General features: G+C 41.9%; 1 protein-coding gene across 3 annotated transcripts in view; it reads left to right on the forward strand.

Annotated features, from left to right (window-relative positions):
- The window catches only part of LOC122564753 (chloride intracellular channel protein 4-like), a 31,726-nt gene extending 15,449 nt beyond the window's left edge, over nt 1–16,277 (forward strand). Inside the window, exons 4-7 of one of the 3 annotated variants that reach the window (XR_006315988.1) lie at nt 4,528–4,634; nt 4,879–5,042; nt 10,675–11,336; nt 15,995–16,277. Coding sequence is in view for 2 of the 3 variants with exons in the window: in XM_043719917.1 (XP_043575852.1) it covers nt 4,528–4,634; nt 4,879–5,042; nt 10,675–10,756; nt 15,995–16,014 (373 nt within the window). In the remaining variant the exon portion in view is untranslated. The remainder of the gene's footprint in view (nt 1–4,527; nt 4,635–4,878; nt 5,043–10,674; nt 11,337–15,994) is intronic. The other 2 variants (XM_043719917.1, XM_043719918.1) reach the window with 2 other exon arrangements.
- The last annotated feature ends 557 nt before the right edge of the window (nt 16,278–16,834 follow it).

The following is a 16,834-nucleotide window of genomic DNA, read 5'->3' on the forward strand; positions in this document are numbered from 1 at the left end:
TGAATGGTGCCTCATAGTCTCGGGAGCTCTTCTTTCTTTGAGACAACGGGAGCACTTGTTTAAAGTCAGGTGCTGATATCAATGAAACATTGTTCAAAGTGTTGCAGGTGACCTGTAACTTCCTGCCAACAAAAACATACCACAGCTGCCTTTTGTAAAAATGTCATTCCCGAGTTATGCGGCTGTTAACCTTACCTGTGCTCTAAGAGATCAGATACAGTTAAACAACATTTACATTGGCTGAACTATTCAGATACTCAAGAGTCCCACTTAGAAATGCTTACCTTTACTTCCAAATCGCTCCATGCCGTCTCCTCTCCAAGTGTCCACAGCCTCTTCCAGCCTGCAATTTGCTGAGATCTCATCCCAGATCCTACCCTCCAACTTGGCACCGTCTTCTTGAGCTGTCCCACCTGTCCGTCTTCCTTCCCACCTATCCACTCCACCCTCCCCACCGACCTATCACCATCACCACCCCCCACCTGCATCTATCTATTGCCTTGCCAGCTACCAACCCCCTTCCCCACCCCCACCCCCATCCTCCTCTTTATCCCTCAGCTATCTTTCCACCCACCCAACCCTCCCTCCACCCCATGCCCAAAATGTCGACTCTCCTGCTCCTTGATGCTGCCTGAACTGCTGTGCTTTTCCAGCTCTGATCTCCAGCATCTGCGGTCCTCAGATTTTCTTGAGATGGTTGCAACATTACTAAAAGGATGAGGGTGCTTTGGAGAGGGTGCAGAGGAGGTTCACCAGCAGGTTGCCTGGTATGGAGGATGCTAGCTATGAGGAGAGGTTGAGTAGATTAGGATTATTTTCATTAGAAAGACAGAGGTTGAGGGCGGACCTGATCGAGGTCTATATTTGTCATTGAAAAGAAGGCGGTTAAGAGGGGATTTGATAGAGACATACAAGATGATCAGAGGATTAGATAGGGTAGACAGTGAAAGTCTTTTTCCTAGGATGATGATGTCAGCTTGTACGAGGGGGAATAACTACAAATTGAGGGGTGATAGATTTAAGACAGATGTCAGAGGCAGGTTCTTTACTCAGAGAGTGATAAGGGCGTGGAATGCCCTACCCACAGATGTAGTTAACTCAGCCACATTAGGGAGATTTAAACAATCCTTGGATAAGCACATGGATGATGATGGGCTGGTGTAAAGGGATGAGCTGAGAATAGTTCACAGGTCGGCGCAACATCGTGGGCTGAAGGGCCTGTTCTGTGCTGTATTGTTCTATGTTCTATCTCCTGACATCTCTTTGCCAATACCAGTCTCTGACTTCCATCACAACAAAACCACAAATTACTGGAAAAGCTCAGCAGGTCTGGCAGCTTCTGTGGAGTGAAATTAGAGTTAATGTTCCAGATCGAGTGACCCTTCCTCAGAACTGATTTTCATCATTCCATTGTTGTCTCTCCAATGATTGCTCCTGTGAAACATTTTAGGGTGTTTTACAATGTGAAAGGCTCTATGTAAATGAGCTTGCTGACAAAGAGTCCAGGAATAAGAAGTGATTTTGAAGACCTGAATGCAATATTCTTCTTGAGGATTTAAAATTAACAACTTCAATATTGCACAAAATATTCCACAAACTCTAGTTGAATGCATTCTGAGGCCATGCAGACAAAGAGTCAAAGGTCTCTTACTCTGTGAAAAAAAAATTGGCTTATCAACTTTTTACATGCGGAAAATATAAACTTATACTGTTATAAAATGCAAATGCGCATCCTGGGAGAGTCACTGTTTGTTGTTCATCTCTAATTGCCACTGTGATGTGCTGTTAGGAAGGGAGTTTTAGAATTTCAACCCAGGAACAGTGCGATAGTGTCCACATGGGATAGTGGGTGGGTTGGAACGGAGATCAGAGATAATGGTATTCCTATACATTTGCTGCCCTTTTCCTTATAAGTGGTAAGTATCATCGGTTTGCAAGGTGGTGTTGGAGGAGGTTTATCGAGTTATTGGAGTGCATCTTGTAAATAGTTCACCCTCCTGCCGCTATCTGTCAGTGGGGGAGGGAGTGAATGTTTAAGGTGGTGAATGGAGCATCATGCAGCTGCTTTTTCATGATGGAGTTGAAGTTGAGTGTCGTTGGAGATGCACCCATTCAGGCAAGTGGGGAGTATTCCATCACACTCCTGACTTGGAGATGATGGATAGTTTTTAGCAGGGTGAGTTACTCACTGCAAGATTCCTTGGCTCTGACCTGCTCTGAAAGCAAGCTAAGACCTCAGAGGACTTCAAGTAAGAACAAAATTAGAAAAGGAGGTGGGCAAGTTCAACAATTGATTTTTTTAAAATTTAATTTGGAAGATATATTTCCTCTGAATCAACTGTTATTCAAGGTGGATTAAAGTGGCAAGACTTCATCCTTAGTTAGTCACTCAGAGTAGACTCCTATTCAGAGAGCTGTAGAGGACTTTTGTGGCACATGATTTATTGGAAGAATAGTATCAGACTTCAACTTATACATGAGGATTTCAGGAAATTTACTGAGTCAGTTTAGGAGTCAAGCAGGTGACATGTTCTTCATTCTATTCTCAGTCGAATGGAGAGGCAGAAAGACCAATCAAGTGACGCCTCAGAGTCCAGATTGGAAATTAGCTCCATTTAGTTAAAGAGCAACAGTATTGAATAATGTGGATTCACCCATCGAATGGTTAATGGGGAAGAGGTTTAAAATGGATGAACTATGTTTCAACTATGACCTCAGGCCATACATAACCTCCCACAACCTTACCTTCATTGGTCAGAATATAGACTATAGGAGTTGGGACATCATGTTGCAGCTGTACAGGACATTGGTAAGGCCACATTTAGTGTGCACAATTCTGGTCACCCTTCGAGAGGAAGGATGTTGTTAAATTGAGATGACGCAGAAAAGGTTTACAAAGGTGTTTTTGGGACTGGAAGATTTGAGCTCTTAAGAGAGGCTGAATAGGCTGGGGCTGTTTGTCCTGGAGCATCGGAGGCTGAGGGGGTGACCTTATAGAGGTTTATAACATCATGAGGGACATGGTTGGGTTAATAGCCAATGTTTTTTCCCTGGGGTGGGCGAATCCAAAACTAGAGGGCATAGGGTTAAAGTGAGAGGGGAAAGACTTAAAAAGGACCTAAGGGGTTACTTTTTTATGCAGAGGGTGGTGCATGTATGGAATGAGTTGCTGGAGGAAGTGGTGAAGGCTGGTGCAATTACAACATTTAAAAGGCATCTGGAAAGGTACATGAATAGGGAGGGTTTAGAGGGATATAGGCCAAGTGCTGGCAAATGGGACTAGATCAGATTGGGATGTCTGGTCGGTGTGGATGAGTTGGACCGAAGATCTGTTTCTGGGCTGTATGACTATGACCAGGAGAAGATAAGTTAAATAGGTAAAAGCCATAGGAAAACATAGCATCGACAGTGCAGGGTAAAAGCTGTAAACCTTAGAGCTAGGATATAATGTCTGGTTAAGGAAGTCAGAAACCATGATCACCAGAGAACCAGATGTACTGAGATCTTACATTGTCAGAACACCTGAAGGGGCACTCAATAGGAACAGGAGAGAATAGAGTAGGTTCTGAGTATGATCATCACAGGACGTGGGACATCCACACCAATATTACATCAGACAGTGTACGGAGTGGCACAGCTATTCCAGGCATGGTACAACAACATCACCCTAGTGACGAACTCACATGAGTCAGAACTGGGTCTCCAGTCAGAGTTCCACATTGCCCCAGCCAGTGAGATCGAGCATTGAGATGGTTGGGGGAAGATGGTGATAGTAGCGTTTAAAAACAAAACTTATGTTAATGATTGCAAAGAATATCTAAGTAAATAAAAAAGCAAACTACTGGAATCATGTAGACCAGGTAGAGAAAAACATGAGTGGAAATGTGATGTGATGAGAATCAGGTAATCATAATGATGTAACTGACCATGTGCCTCTGGGTTCAGTAAGAGAGAAGGCAACTATGTAGAATGGGCATATGAGGAAGAAACACTGCATTAGAGAGCTCGATTTAAAAATCTACTATGTACAGTTGTAAATAAAAGAATGTTACAGTATACGGAGTTGAAAAGCCTTATTTAGACACAAGGAGCAAGCAGCCATGGGGGCATGTATGTGGAAACACCCAGGGATACTCCAAACTGGTATCTCATTTATGGGGAGCAAGCAGCCTTGGCTTAAAGCACATGACAAAACATTGAGTCTTACTTGTTCACTCCAGCAGATAGTTAAGAGTCACATATAAACCAGACTGGGTAATGACAGCAGGATTAAACTGCCCCAGGTTATAACACCATCTACTGCTCATTCTAAGCTTTTATTATGTTCAGGGCACACACACACACTCCAATGCAGTTCGGTAACAGAGTGTCTTACTGAAAGGATGAACCAATGCATATGAATAACATTTAATAAAGGTACACTAGCTCCCTCAAGTCAATTTGTATCATTCAGCAACACTGCAGCAATTTATTTTAAACGTTTGTCTTCATTGTCCATAAAGAGCTGGGTTCGTTTCTTTCCCCTAGATATCCTAGACTGAGTGCCAGATACAAAGAATCCATGACTGCAGGCTACAGTGTCTTCCAGAAATTCTCAGCTTACGTTAAGAATCCACTTCCTGAAAAGAATCAAGGTAAGTTCACCAGCTACCTACTTCACACACTAATTTATAATGGCGCTAAACCAATTATAGCCCACTTCTTTGAACTTGCATTGTATGGCTTGTATCTGGAGAAGGTAAAAGGCATCATTGATGGAAGAAATCCACACTATTGCCTTTGTCTGGATAAAGGCTTAAGCCATTTCAGATGTTCAGCAGCTAGCCAGTGGGACTGGGGACACGTTCTTGCCTTGTGCTCATAGCTCTCTCTGTTCAGCTTGCGAGACAGCGTTTCTGAAAGCGTTAGTGGAGCTGGATCAATATCTGAACACCCCACTGCCACATGAAGATGGGAGTTACCCGTCAAAGAGGTTATTCCTGGATGGAAATGAGCTGACATTGGCTGACTGCAATCTCCTACCCAAACTCCACGTGGTTCAGGTGAGTCAGGTTTTAACATCATATCCTTATCACTGGGTCCAATCTCTTCCATAATTGACAAGGGATCTAAAGGATGTAGGGGGTAGACAGGCACCACAATCACATCAGCCATGACCTTAACAAATGGAATAGCAGGATCAAGGTGGCACAGTGGTTAGCACTGCTGCCTCACAGCACCTGAGATCCGGGTTCAATTCCCGCCTCAGGCAACTGACTGTGTGGAGTTTGCACATTCTCCCCGTGTCTGCGTGGGTTTCCTAAATGTCGGGGCATGGGTGGGTTACGCTTCGGCGGGTCGGTGTGGACTTGTTGGGCTGAAGGGCCTGTTTCCACGCTTTAATGTAATCTAATGTAATCTAAAAAAAAGGGGACCAGAGGCCTACTTTTGCATGTATGTAGGCATGTGTTGATCGGAAGGCAAGGCTCAATCTGTAACTCATTCTGAATGAATTTTACTTCAGCAGCCAGTGAGTAAAAGGCAAGCAAAGCTCCAGATGCAATGTGTTGGAGCTTGCTTCACCTTGGCTTATTTTCAGAGTGGATTTTAGTTTGCTAGTCTGCTTTGTTTTCACACGGACTGGTTGAAGCAGGATTTATTCAGAAGGAGCAGTCGTTCAAGCTCCTGTGACACTTACCTGCCACTGTGACATTTCTTCTGAGTTTTAGCAGGAGGGAAGGGGAGGGGAAAGAAACAGTGATTGCATCAAACCGGTTCCAAGTCAAACATTGACTGCCTTATTAGATTCCTCTCCATGGTAACCTTTGGAGGGGAGGGTCATGTAGTAACAATGTCACTAGTCTAGGCTTCACCATAGCAGCCATTAGAATCTGGAATTGGAAGTTAGTCTCAGTAATGTAAACATATTACTGTTATCACCTGTTGTAAAAACCTATTTGGTTCACTTTGTAGCCTTTATAGAAGGAAACCTGATATCCTTACCTAGCCCACATGTGACGTCAGGCTCTTAGCTTTGGGCTTGACTATTAATGGGAGAGGGACTTCGGATTTGTTGAAGGTACTGATTGTCTTGGTTGGGTCCAAATTTTGTTGGTCTGAACATTGTCTGGAGTCCGTGCGGGGTCAGTCGGTTCCGTAGGCAGGTGCTGAGGAAGGAGATGTGGCTGTGGTATGTAGGCAGGTGCTGAGGAAATGCCCTCTGAAATGGCCACTCCATTCAAAGGCAATTAAGGATGACCAACATTCCTAAATAATGTCTCCTGCACGTGAATCTTGATCACTTACTATGAAAGAGTACTCAGTGGTTTCCTTTAAGGTCTTTTTGATTAGTGTTCCTGCTTCTAGGTTGGACACAAAGGCTAAAGAGCCCAGTGTCCTTTTTATAATTGAAAGGGAGGTGGGCAAATCTATCGCATATGAAGGTCACCCAGTCTATGCTATCACTATATTCAGAGTTAGCATCTGTTGTCTTGACTAATAGTTGAAAGAGTTAATGTTGGTGACTCCATTAAAGCTCCATCTGATCAGATAATGTCATGCTGTCTTGAAGCTCCATCTGATCAGATAATGTCATGCTGTCTTGAATGGATCTAAGGCATAACATCTTAGGGTCATGTGGCATGAAGATCTATATCCACAGGACTCATCATAGTCTTCAGAACAATGATGAACAAACATGAACTTAATTGTTATCATTTAGTAAACTGATTAGTAAATTTATTAAGACAAGAGCATCTGCTTGTTAAGGCAATCATCAATAGTGGTTGATCCTCTACCACTGTAAACTAAATACACCTTTATACTGAGTCAAGGGAAAGAGGATTAATGCCTTGTGCTTCTGGTCAAAGTTCCACAGCACTCCATCCCAGCCTTGTTGGACATAGGGTGTGGTTCTAACTCTTAAACTCTTCTGGTTCTGAGGTATCAATGGGGCCTCTGAGTCTGGACTCTCGCCACTTCTGCACTGTGTGGAATCTTAATTTATATGTTGACCAAATTAACTGTACTCCAGTTTTGCTAATGTTAAACATTGCGCAATGCCAGGTTATAATCCAACAGGTTTATTTGGAATCACTAGTTTTAAAGCTAGTGATTCCAAATAAACCTATTGGACTATAACCTGGTGTTGTGTGATTTTTAACTATGTCCACCCCAGTGGCATCCCCACATCATGATCAGTTTTGCTAGAGCTCCTGGCTGCTACACTTGGTCAAAGCTGCCTTGTTGTCAAGGGCATTCATTCTCACCTCGCCTCACCTCTGGAGTTTAACTCTTTTATGCATGTTTGAACCATGGCTGTAATGAGGTCAAGAGCTCACGAACAGGCTTGCAGAACCCCAACTGGACATCAGTGAGCGAGTTGTTGCTGATCAAGTTCTGCATAGCACCACTGATGATTCCTTCCATCACTTTACTAATGATCGGAAGTAGGTAGAAAAGATCAGAATTTATTGGGTCAGAGTTGTCCTGCTCTTTGTTGAGTAAACGTATCTGGGCAATAATCCACATTGTAGAGTAATGTTGTAGCTGTACTGGACCATCTTAGACAGGAGTGCAGCAAATCCTGAAGCATAAATTTTCAGACTTTGGCTGGAATGTTATCAGGCTCATAGCCTTTCTAGTACGCAGTACCTCAGCTTTTTCTTGATGTCTTGTGGCTTAAATTGATTTGGTTGGAGATTGGCATCTGTGAGTCTGGGGAACCTCTAGCAACTTCACCAGGTTGACCCCTCATTTTAAGTACGCCAGATGGTGTCTCCTGGCAAGCACTCCCGAACTCTTGTTTGAACCAGGATTGATTTCCTGGCTTGCTGGTGATAGTAGAGTCGTGTATATGCTGGACAATGAGGTTACAGATTATAATTCTGATACTGATGGCCCACACAGAGTCTTGTGGATACCCTGTTTTGAGTTGCTAGCTCCATTTGAAGTCCATCTCATTTAACAAGGTGGAGTGTATCCTTAATGTGAAAATGGGATTTCATCTCCACCATGTAGAGCGAACACTCCTATAGATACTGTTATGATAGACTGATCTGCAACAGAAACATTGGTGAGGATAAGGTCAAGTAAGCCTTTCCTTCTTGGTTCCATTAATACCTGCCAGTCTAGTAGCTATATCCCTTAAGACTCAACTAGCACAGTCAATGGTGGTGTTGCTGAGCTACACTGGGTGGGGGAATGCAATATCCATCCCCAAGAGTTCAATCTGTGCTCCTGCCACCATCAATGCTTCTTCCAAGTGGTGTTCGACATGGGGGAGCACTAATTCATCAGTTAAAATAGGTGGGGAGAAGGAAATAATTAGTAGCAAGTTTCCTTGTCCATGTTGGACCTGATACCATGAGACTTCATAGAGTTTTGATGTTCTTGTGATCAGTTGTATACATGTTGTCAGACTGCAGAATGGATCTTGGACCTTGCTTCATGTTCTTTAAGGAATGTCTAATGTGCTTAGCATTTGTTCCTGGGTTATTACTACTCTGGATGGAAGAGTACACTGGAATTGAAGACCATTCCTCGAAGAGCTATGCCAAAAGAGCAATAAGCATATTCAATCACCAAATATTGGTTGATTTGTTTCTCTTGACTGCTCACGTGTCTTTTAAATAAATTCAAAAATTGCACATTTATTTCAAGCAATGTATTCTTTAAAACCAGTGATCAACTAAGCTACTTTGCAAATTAACCTGAATTCCCCTTAATCCAAAGATAAACAAATTCGCAGGCAGGATAAAGACATACCCACCTCTGCAGTATTTAAAAATAGGTTGACTTTTCATGGTTTGTTTGAATTTCTATAGGTATATTAGATTACTTACAGTGTGGAAACAGGCCCTTTGGCCCAACAAGTCCACACTGACCCTCTGAAGAGCAACCCACCCAGTCCCAATTCCCTACCTTTACACCTTCACCTAACGCAATGGGCAATTTAACATGGCCAATTAACCTCACCTACACATTTTTGGACTGTGGGAGGAAACCAGAGCACCTGGAGGAAACTCCACACAGACAGTTTGCCTGAGGTGGTAATTGAACTTGGGTCTCTGGTACTGTGAGGCAGCAGTGCTAACCACTGTGCCACCGTGCCCCCCAGGTGAGATCTGACTGCTGATAATCATAGAATACTGAAAATCTTCAGATTAGATTTCAGGTTCACCTGAGAAATAGGAGTTCTGATTATATGAAACTTTATCTGGTTATGACACTATGAGAGAGAGCTGCTTACAGCTCAATGTTTTGACTCTTCCCGACTGAGAGAGTTCTGCATGCCTGCAAACCTTTATCGCAACTCTCCATAACTTTTATGTATGTACTGAAAAAAACACCTTGGTCCCAAAGCTGCGGTCACCTGATTGCTAGATCCATTAGGGTTTTGCAGATCTGTTTGCTCAATAATTAAAGCAATAAAACTCCTGTCTTATCTGTCTCTGGAAACTTTTCTGAATGCTGCTTTCTCTGGACACTGTTTTGAAAACAAGTAGAAATCTAAATGGAGAAAAGCCATAGAAAAATGCAACAGAAATGGACTTCGGGATATTCATACATGAAGTACAGAAAGCTAGTGTGCAGGTACAGCAGGTAATCAGGAAGGCTAATGGAATGTTGGTCCTTATTTCAAACAGATCAGAGTATAAGAGTAAGGAAGTCTTATTGCAGCTGTACAAGATGCTAGTGAGACCACATCTGGAGTACAGTGAGCAATTTTGGTTCCTTTATTTAAGTTTCCCTTTGGAGACAGTTCAGAGAAGATTTTCTAGGATGATCCCTGGTATGGAGGGATTGCCTAATGAGCAAAGGATAAATAGGTTGGGGCTCTACTCACTGGAGCTTAGAAGAATGTGAGGTGATCCGACTGAAGCATAAAGGATTTTTAAGGGGCTTGACAGGCTAAATGCTGAGAGGATGTTTCTCCTCATGGAAGAGTCTGAGACCAGAGGGCATAGTCTCAGAATAAAGGGCTGCCAATTTAAGACTGAGATGAGGAGGATTTTTTTTTTCTCAAAGGGCTAAGAATGTCTGGAACTCCTTGCCACAGAGAGCTGTGGGATCAGATCCTTGTGTATATTTAAGACTGAGATAGATTCTTGATCAGTCGGAGAATTGAGGATTGCAGGGAAAGGTTAGGAAAGTGGATATGAGGAATGTCGGATCAGCTATGATCCTACTGAATGGCCTACTCCTGTTCCTATTTCCTATGGAAAACAGCAAAAACACCATAGTGTTCTTTAACATTTTGACTTCCTGGTTCCAAACAATTACATGATAAATCCTTAGCAACCCAATCATGTCCACACATGTATTTCAAATCACACAATTCATAAATATATGTAGTCCCAATAGTATCCACACAGCTTGATTTTCAGGGAACAAAAATACACATTGAAATAGGACTGTTTCTTTGCTGGGACATAGTCGATGAAGGTTGGAGAGACACGTGAAAAGTGAACACCAGCATGCACCTGTGAAGCCCAATATTTCTGGGCTGCAGACTTACTAATTTTATAATTTCTTCATCTCTCTGAACACACAACAATTGAAGAAGTGTGAGGAAATAACTATCCAATATAGAATGGGAGGTTGGACATCCTGACTATAGCTAGATGCCATGGCTGACTTTAATGCTCGTATTATGGCTTGTATGTCACTTTTAATCATCTGATTTCTTAACAGGTTGTGTGCAAGCATTATCGGAATTTTACAATCCCGAAGGAGCTTTCAGGCCTGTGCAGATACCTGAACCATGCGGAGAAATGTGAGGAATTCATGAATACCTGCCCGAATGAAGAGGAGATCAAGTTAGCATATCGAAATGTTGCTAAATATTCAGATAGATGTGGAGCAAAATCGGTAACAGGGAGATGATGTCTCCCAGTTGGAGATTTAAACTATCAACCTTTGACCGAATGCAACATTCTTATGTACATCTCCAACTTCTACTGCTGGATTTTGTGTTTATTTGAACTTTCCATTCCTGATAGGGAATTGAGATTCACTGCAAAACTACATTCATGAAACCTGCTACAGTGGCCCAGTTCCTCTAGGTCTCTTCTAATTGACATCTCAGAAATGAGGGGTTTGTGCAACAGGGTTAATGTTTGTATGTTATAATACAATTCCCTCAAAGTCTCAACTTTGCCTAATAATGATTTTACACAGTTTATAGCAAGTCATTCTTTCGATCAATAGTGCACTTTTAAGGTGAGGATTCCATTCATCTGACATTAACTCTGCATAAAGACCTCCTCACAAAACGCTACTGAATTCTCCATCCTTGAACTATTGCCAATGCATCTGAAAAAAAATGTTTAAATTGAAGCTACAAAAAATGAATGGTTGGTAAATTTTGAAAAAATATCTACAGTTAGTGAGAAAATTAGCGGTGGCGTTGATGGAGAGCTTGTGTTTTGTGCAAGTCTATTCTCCAAAAGAGTTGTTTTGTAATATGACCACTAAGTTTTTGTGGAATTAACAATGTATATTTTCTCAAGGAAAACCATGTTTTTTGTTCTAGAGGTCTACGTGTAGACTTTGCAGTTTAGTGGGAGTCAAGACAAAATTGAAGCTTATTGGACAAACTGAGTCACAAGAGAAAGTAAAGTGATTAGAGATGATTGGCGTAACCTCACGTTAAGGGAATTTTTAGCTCTTTTTGATGAATTCTCAATTCCCTCCACACAGTGGTTTGAGAAGGCAGCTCATCACCACAGTATCAAGGGCAAATAATGATGGGCAATAAATGCTGGTGCAGCCAATGACCCTCACATTCATAGATGAATACATTTTTAAAAAGAAATCACATTGTTGGTTGAAATAATACAGGAAAAAGGTAGCATGGTGACTCAGTGGTTAGCACTGCTGCCTCACAGTGCCAGGGACCCAGGTTCGATTCCAACCTCGGGTGACTGTCTATGTGGAGTTTGCACGTTCTCCCCGTGTCTGCATGGGTTTCCTCCGGGTGCTCCGGTTTCCTCCCACTGTCCAAAGATGTGCAGGTTAGGTGGATTGGCCATGCTAAATTGCCCCTAGTGTTCAGGGATGTGTAGGTAAGGTGCATTAGTCAGGGGTAAATGTGAGATAGAGGGGTAGGGGAGTGGGTCTAGGTGGGTTGCTCTTCGGAGGGTTGGTGTGGACTTGTTGGGCTGAAGGGCCTGTTTCCACACTGTAGGGATTCTATGAAAAAGTGATTAAGAACTTTGTTCTATTTAACAAAGGTCCAGCAATGTAACTCCATCATTACGATGTCCAGCTGTATAAAACTACTGATCTCGGAGATAGAATTTGATTTATTAAGAAGTAAATCAGTAATTGAATGTATGTATTGAATTGCCCAGCTCACATCAGACTTCAGGCATTTTTGTGAGGGTGTCTGTGAAGGTACAATCTTAATTATCAGTCAGAACGTTATATAGTATGGTTGCAATTAATCACTTGTATAATGAAATTAACTTTCTGATGAGTTATTTTGTTACAGACAATGACTTAGATGCTACTTAATTCTTGTTCCTATTGCGTTCCATTAATTCAGGGAGAGCTGTGTTAATTATCATTGATTCAAGCTGATGAAGCATGCTATCAATTTCCCATTCTGACAACAGAAAAACTTCAACCTTGATGATACAAGTCCCCAAATTATTCTATTGATGCCAAGGTTGCAATGGGGAGTTCATCTCGCGATAGATGCACGATTACATTGATATAGCACCTTTGTCAGGATGTGCCAGACAACTTCAAAAGGAATATTTTGAGGCTTTTGCTATCATTTTCCAAGGACTGTCTTGTAATGCAGTGAAGAACACAAGTTGTGAACTAAATATTTTCCTAATTGACCTGTGTACCTGCCTCTGGAGTAGGTGAGGACTTGAAGTTAGGGCTCCTGGTTCAGACGTATGGGCACTATCACTGTACGGCAAGGGTCCCTATTCTATTCTCTATTGTAACACCTGAGCTGTCCGTCCAAAGTTGTGGTTGGGAGTTGATTTGGGCAGGCAGTGGTTCTGAAAACTTTGAGTTTCCTATTAACTGTCAAGGATAATAGTAGTCACAATATATTTAATTAGTTGCTTAGTAGTACAAAACTTGAATATTGCTGAACAGTACTATGTTGTTGAGGGTCTTCGTCTTCGACTCATCGGAACAAACACAAGAATGCTATGTTTCAAACAATCGCAACACCTTATACTACAGGAGATAAGGGTCGGGGAAAGAGAGGGCACTGATTGATTGGCAAGTTAACTCTGATTAGTGGAAGTGTTGCTACAGAAGAAGCAACAGGGAGCTTGAGGCTTCCATATAATCAATAAAGGACAGGCCAGAAAGGGGTCCCTGAGTATGACTGTATATTGATTGCTTCCAGCAAGTGAACCAACAAGCTTGACAGATAACCAATCCGTCCCATTTTCACCTGGAGTACAAGTTGCTGCGACTTTTTGACATTTGGCATTCTTGCATGTGTCCTGACGATACAAGACCAACAATATGTAGGAATCTGTGAAACCATTCTGCTGGTGCTTCTCTCGATATTGTGGTGGCTTGCCATCCCTTCTAATATTTAATGTGAGCACTTTGGTGCTACAGATGGTTTGGGTTTTATGAATATGAGTTCAGTTGTGTGTCGCCTCCTCTTCATATGATCTCAGTGGAATGACCTGCCTCCAACTGCTCTACACAAAATCACCCTGTAACATTCCCAATAGTTGAATAATTAATGAACAAATGTGTTTTAAAAAAGGGAAGTTTTTTTTTTGTTCACGCCCCAAGGATCTGTTTCATGGATTTGTCCAAATTTTGTGCCTTGGAGATTAACCTACAAATACTCAAGGATTGACAATTGTGTTTAAAAACCGACTATATGAAATACTTACAGATCTAGATACTGAAATTCACACTCTGGTCTTGCTGCTGTATCTTTACATTGTTTATCTTAATAATTAGTGCAGAGTGTAAATTAACAAACTACAGTATTGATCTGAGTTTGACATATACATTCGGAAGACAGTCTGCCTTTCGATGTCTGATTCCCAAGTCGTTGGTGGTGTTTCACTAAAGACATCAAACTAAAAGTTTAGCATATTTAGTGTTTCATATGCCTACTCTTTAAATCTTGTATGTTGCTGGTGGTTTTACCAAGAATAAGCTATCTTTATCATTTCTGATATATGATTTCTGTTGTGCAATTGAAAATAAGGCAACATTATGTATTTTCAATTAATAAAGTTGAGTATTTTAGGCGAGTGCTTTTCATCACAATTCCCACTGTTTGGAGAACACCTTTACATTTTTATTGAGAATTGCTTCACTTTTGCAATTGTAAATTCACTTCTAAATCCATCACAGAGGTCAGCCGACAAAGACCTTTGTACCAAGTACAATCACTGATAAATCGTGTATTAATTGGTAGTATGTGAGTGTGGTGCTGGAAAAGCACAGCAGGTCAAGCAGCCTTCTGATGAAGGGCTTTTGCCCGAAACGTTGATTCTCCTGCTCCTCAGATGCTGCCTGACCTGCTGTGCTTTTCCAGCACTACATTGGGCGGCACGGTGGCACAGTGGTTAGCACTGCTGCCTCACAGCGCCGAAGACCCGGGTTCAATTCCCGCCTCAGGCGACTGACTGTGTGGAGTTTGCACGTTCTCCCCGTGTCTGCGTGGGTTTCCTCCGGGTGCTCCGGTTTCCTCCCACAGTCCAAAGATGTGCAGGTCAGGTGAATTGGCCATGCTAAATTACCCATAGTGTTAGGTAAAGGGGTAAATGTAGGGGAATGGGTGGGTTGCGCTTCGGCGGGTCAGTGAGGACTTGTTGGGCCGAAGGGCCTGTTTCCACACTGTAATGTAATCTAATCTAAAGTAATCTACACTCTCGACTCTGATCTCCAGCATCTGCAGTCTTCACTTTCTCTTAATTAGTAGTATGGAAAGTGTTGGGAATGCTCCAGTTAGTCTCAGTTTTCCAGGTTGGGGGTGATCAAATAACAATCAAGGTAGTACACTTTATTTTATTCATTCATTCGTTGCTTATTCCTAATTGCACAGAGGGCAGTTAAGAGTCAACCACATTGTTGTCAGTCTGGAGTCACATGTAGGCCAGACCGGATAACAATGCCCTTTCCTTCCTTAAAAGACATTAGTGAACCTGATAGGTTTTATCTGACAATTGACAATGGATTCATGGTCATCATTAGATCTTCAATTCCAGATTTTTATTGAATTCAAATTCCACCATCTGCCATGGCAAGATTCGAAACCAGGTTCCCAGGACATTTCCTGAGTCTCTGGATTAACAGTCCAATGATAATACTACTAGGTCCTTGTCTATCCATGTTCACATCTGCTTCAAGGTGCCTATGAGTGGGTATTGGACATGGACAGGATTTGGTGTCTTTAGGCTCTTCTACAACGGCTCCCAAACTTGCAACCTTAACTGAAGCTATGTAAAAGCACCAGATACAGAGGGAATCCATAATTTCCACATACTTTCCCAAGCACCCATCTTTGGACTTTCGTTATTGCTGGGTCAAAATCCTCACCTTACAGGAGTGTGGGACAATGTTCCCGCTTTGGCGCATGAAACACTTTTCAATCTTTTAGTATAATTGTGTGACTTGCGCGTGCAAACTTTCAGGTTGCACCTCAGAGAGAACATTGCTATGGGGTTACCTTCATAACTCAGATTACAGCATTCAAGGAGCTGAGTTGCTAGTGGTTTTCCAAGGCCACCTAGGGCTGAATAGCAAATAACCAGAGATGTTCATACCCTAAGATAAAGTATCATCATTTAGGAGAAATACTGGCATCAGATAAGGCAGGGTAAAAAACTTTGGGTGAATGGCAAATTGTTTAAAAACTAAACAGGGTCCCAAGTGCACTTTTAAAACAATGCACTTCTTAGATTTGTATCATGGTCATAATACTGCATGACCATGGATATACATATCACACTATTATCTTTGAAAATCATTTATTTAAAGATGTTATTTCTCTGTGTTCGTCTCTCAGACAAGAAGGACGCTGCATGAGTTGTATTCTGTGGCAAGTCCTTTAACGTGAGAAAATGTCGCATTGCAGCCACGACAGTCGATCAGCTGATTCTTCTATTCTTACAAACACGTGGTCAATAGGTCCTGGAATGGGGCTTGAACCCAGAGAATCTGGCTCAGAAGCAGAAATACCACCCACTGTGCCATAAGAACTACAGTTAAATAAATTCAATGCTCATGAAATGATTAGTGGTGTAGCTGCATTGCTTGTATATCTTAAATAAAACCCTGTATGAACTCCATCTTTTTTTTCCCCCTGAGATTGTTTCTATTTATTTGTCAGTATGATGGTTTGGATTTGGTTAATGCCTTTCTCTCACTCACTTCCTCTCTGGGACACCAAAAATCCAGGCTTCGTTCATTGCCTATTCCTAATTGTCCAGAAAGCAGTTAGGATTCAACCACGTTGCTGTCCATCTGGAGTCATGTGTAGGCCAGACCAGGTAAGGAAAATCTCAAAAATGCTGGCAACCAATTGATATTCTGTAAAACAAGAAAAAAATTGGACATTCATTCTTTGAGTTTCCGGCTGGCAGCTATCATTCAATGGGTGAGACGCATCATCACATTCATTTGCTGGGAATTGTTTTTGTTGTTTGAACAGTTCCATGTTGTTGGATGTGCCCAGTTTTACTCACGTTTGGAAAAATGAGTTATTTATTGTCACATAGTTGTAGAAAGATATAGTGAAGAATGTCACAATCCAGCACTATTTTGAGTTCCAAAATGAATTTTAAAAAATTAGATAAATAGAGTTCCTCTGCCGTCGAAGGGATGTTCAACTACAGTCCAAGGGCTT

Source organism: Chiloscyllium plagiosum, chromosome 30 (assembly GCF_004010195.1).
Source record: "Chiloscyllium plagiosum isolate BGI_BamShark_2017 chromosome 30, ASM401019v2, whole genome shotgun sequence".
In the NCBI taxonomy this organism is placed as follows: Eukaryota; Metazoa; Chordata; class Chondrichthyes; order Orectolobiformes; family Hemiscylliidae; genus Chiloscyllium; species Chiloscyllium plagiosum.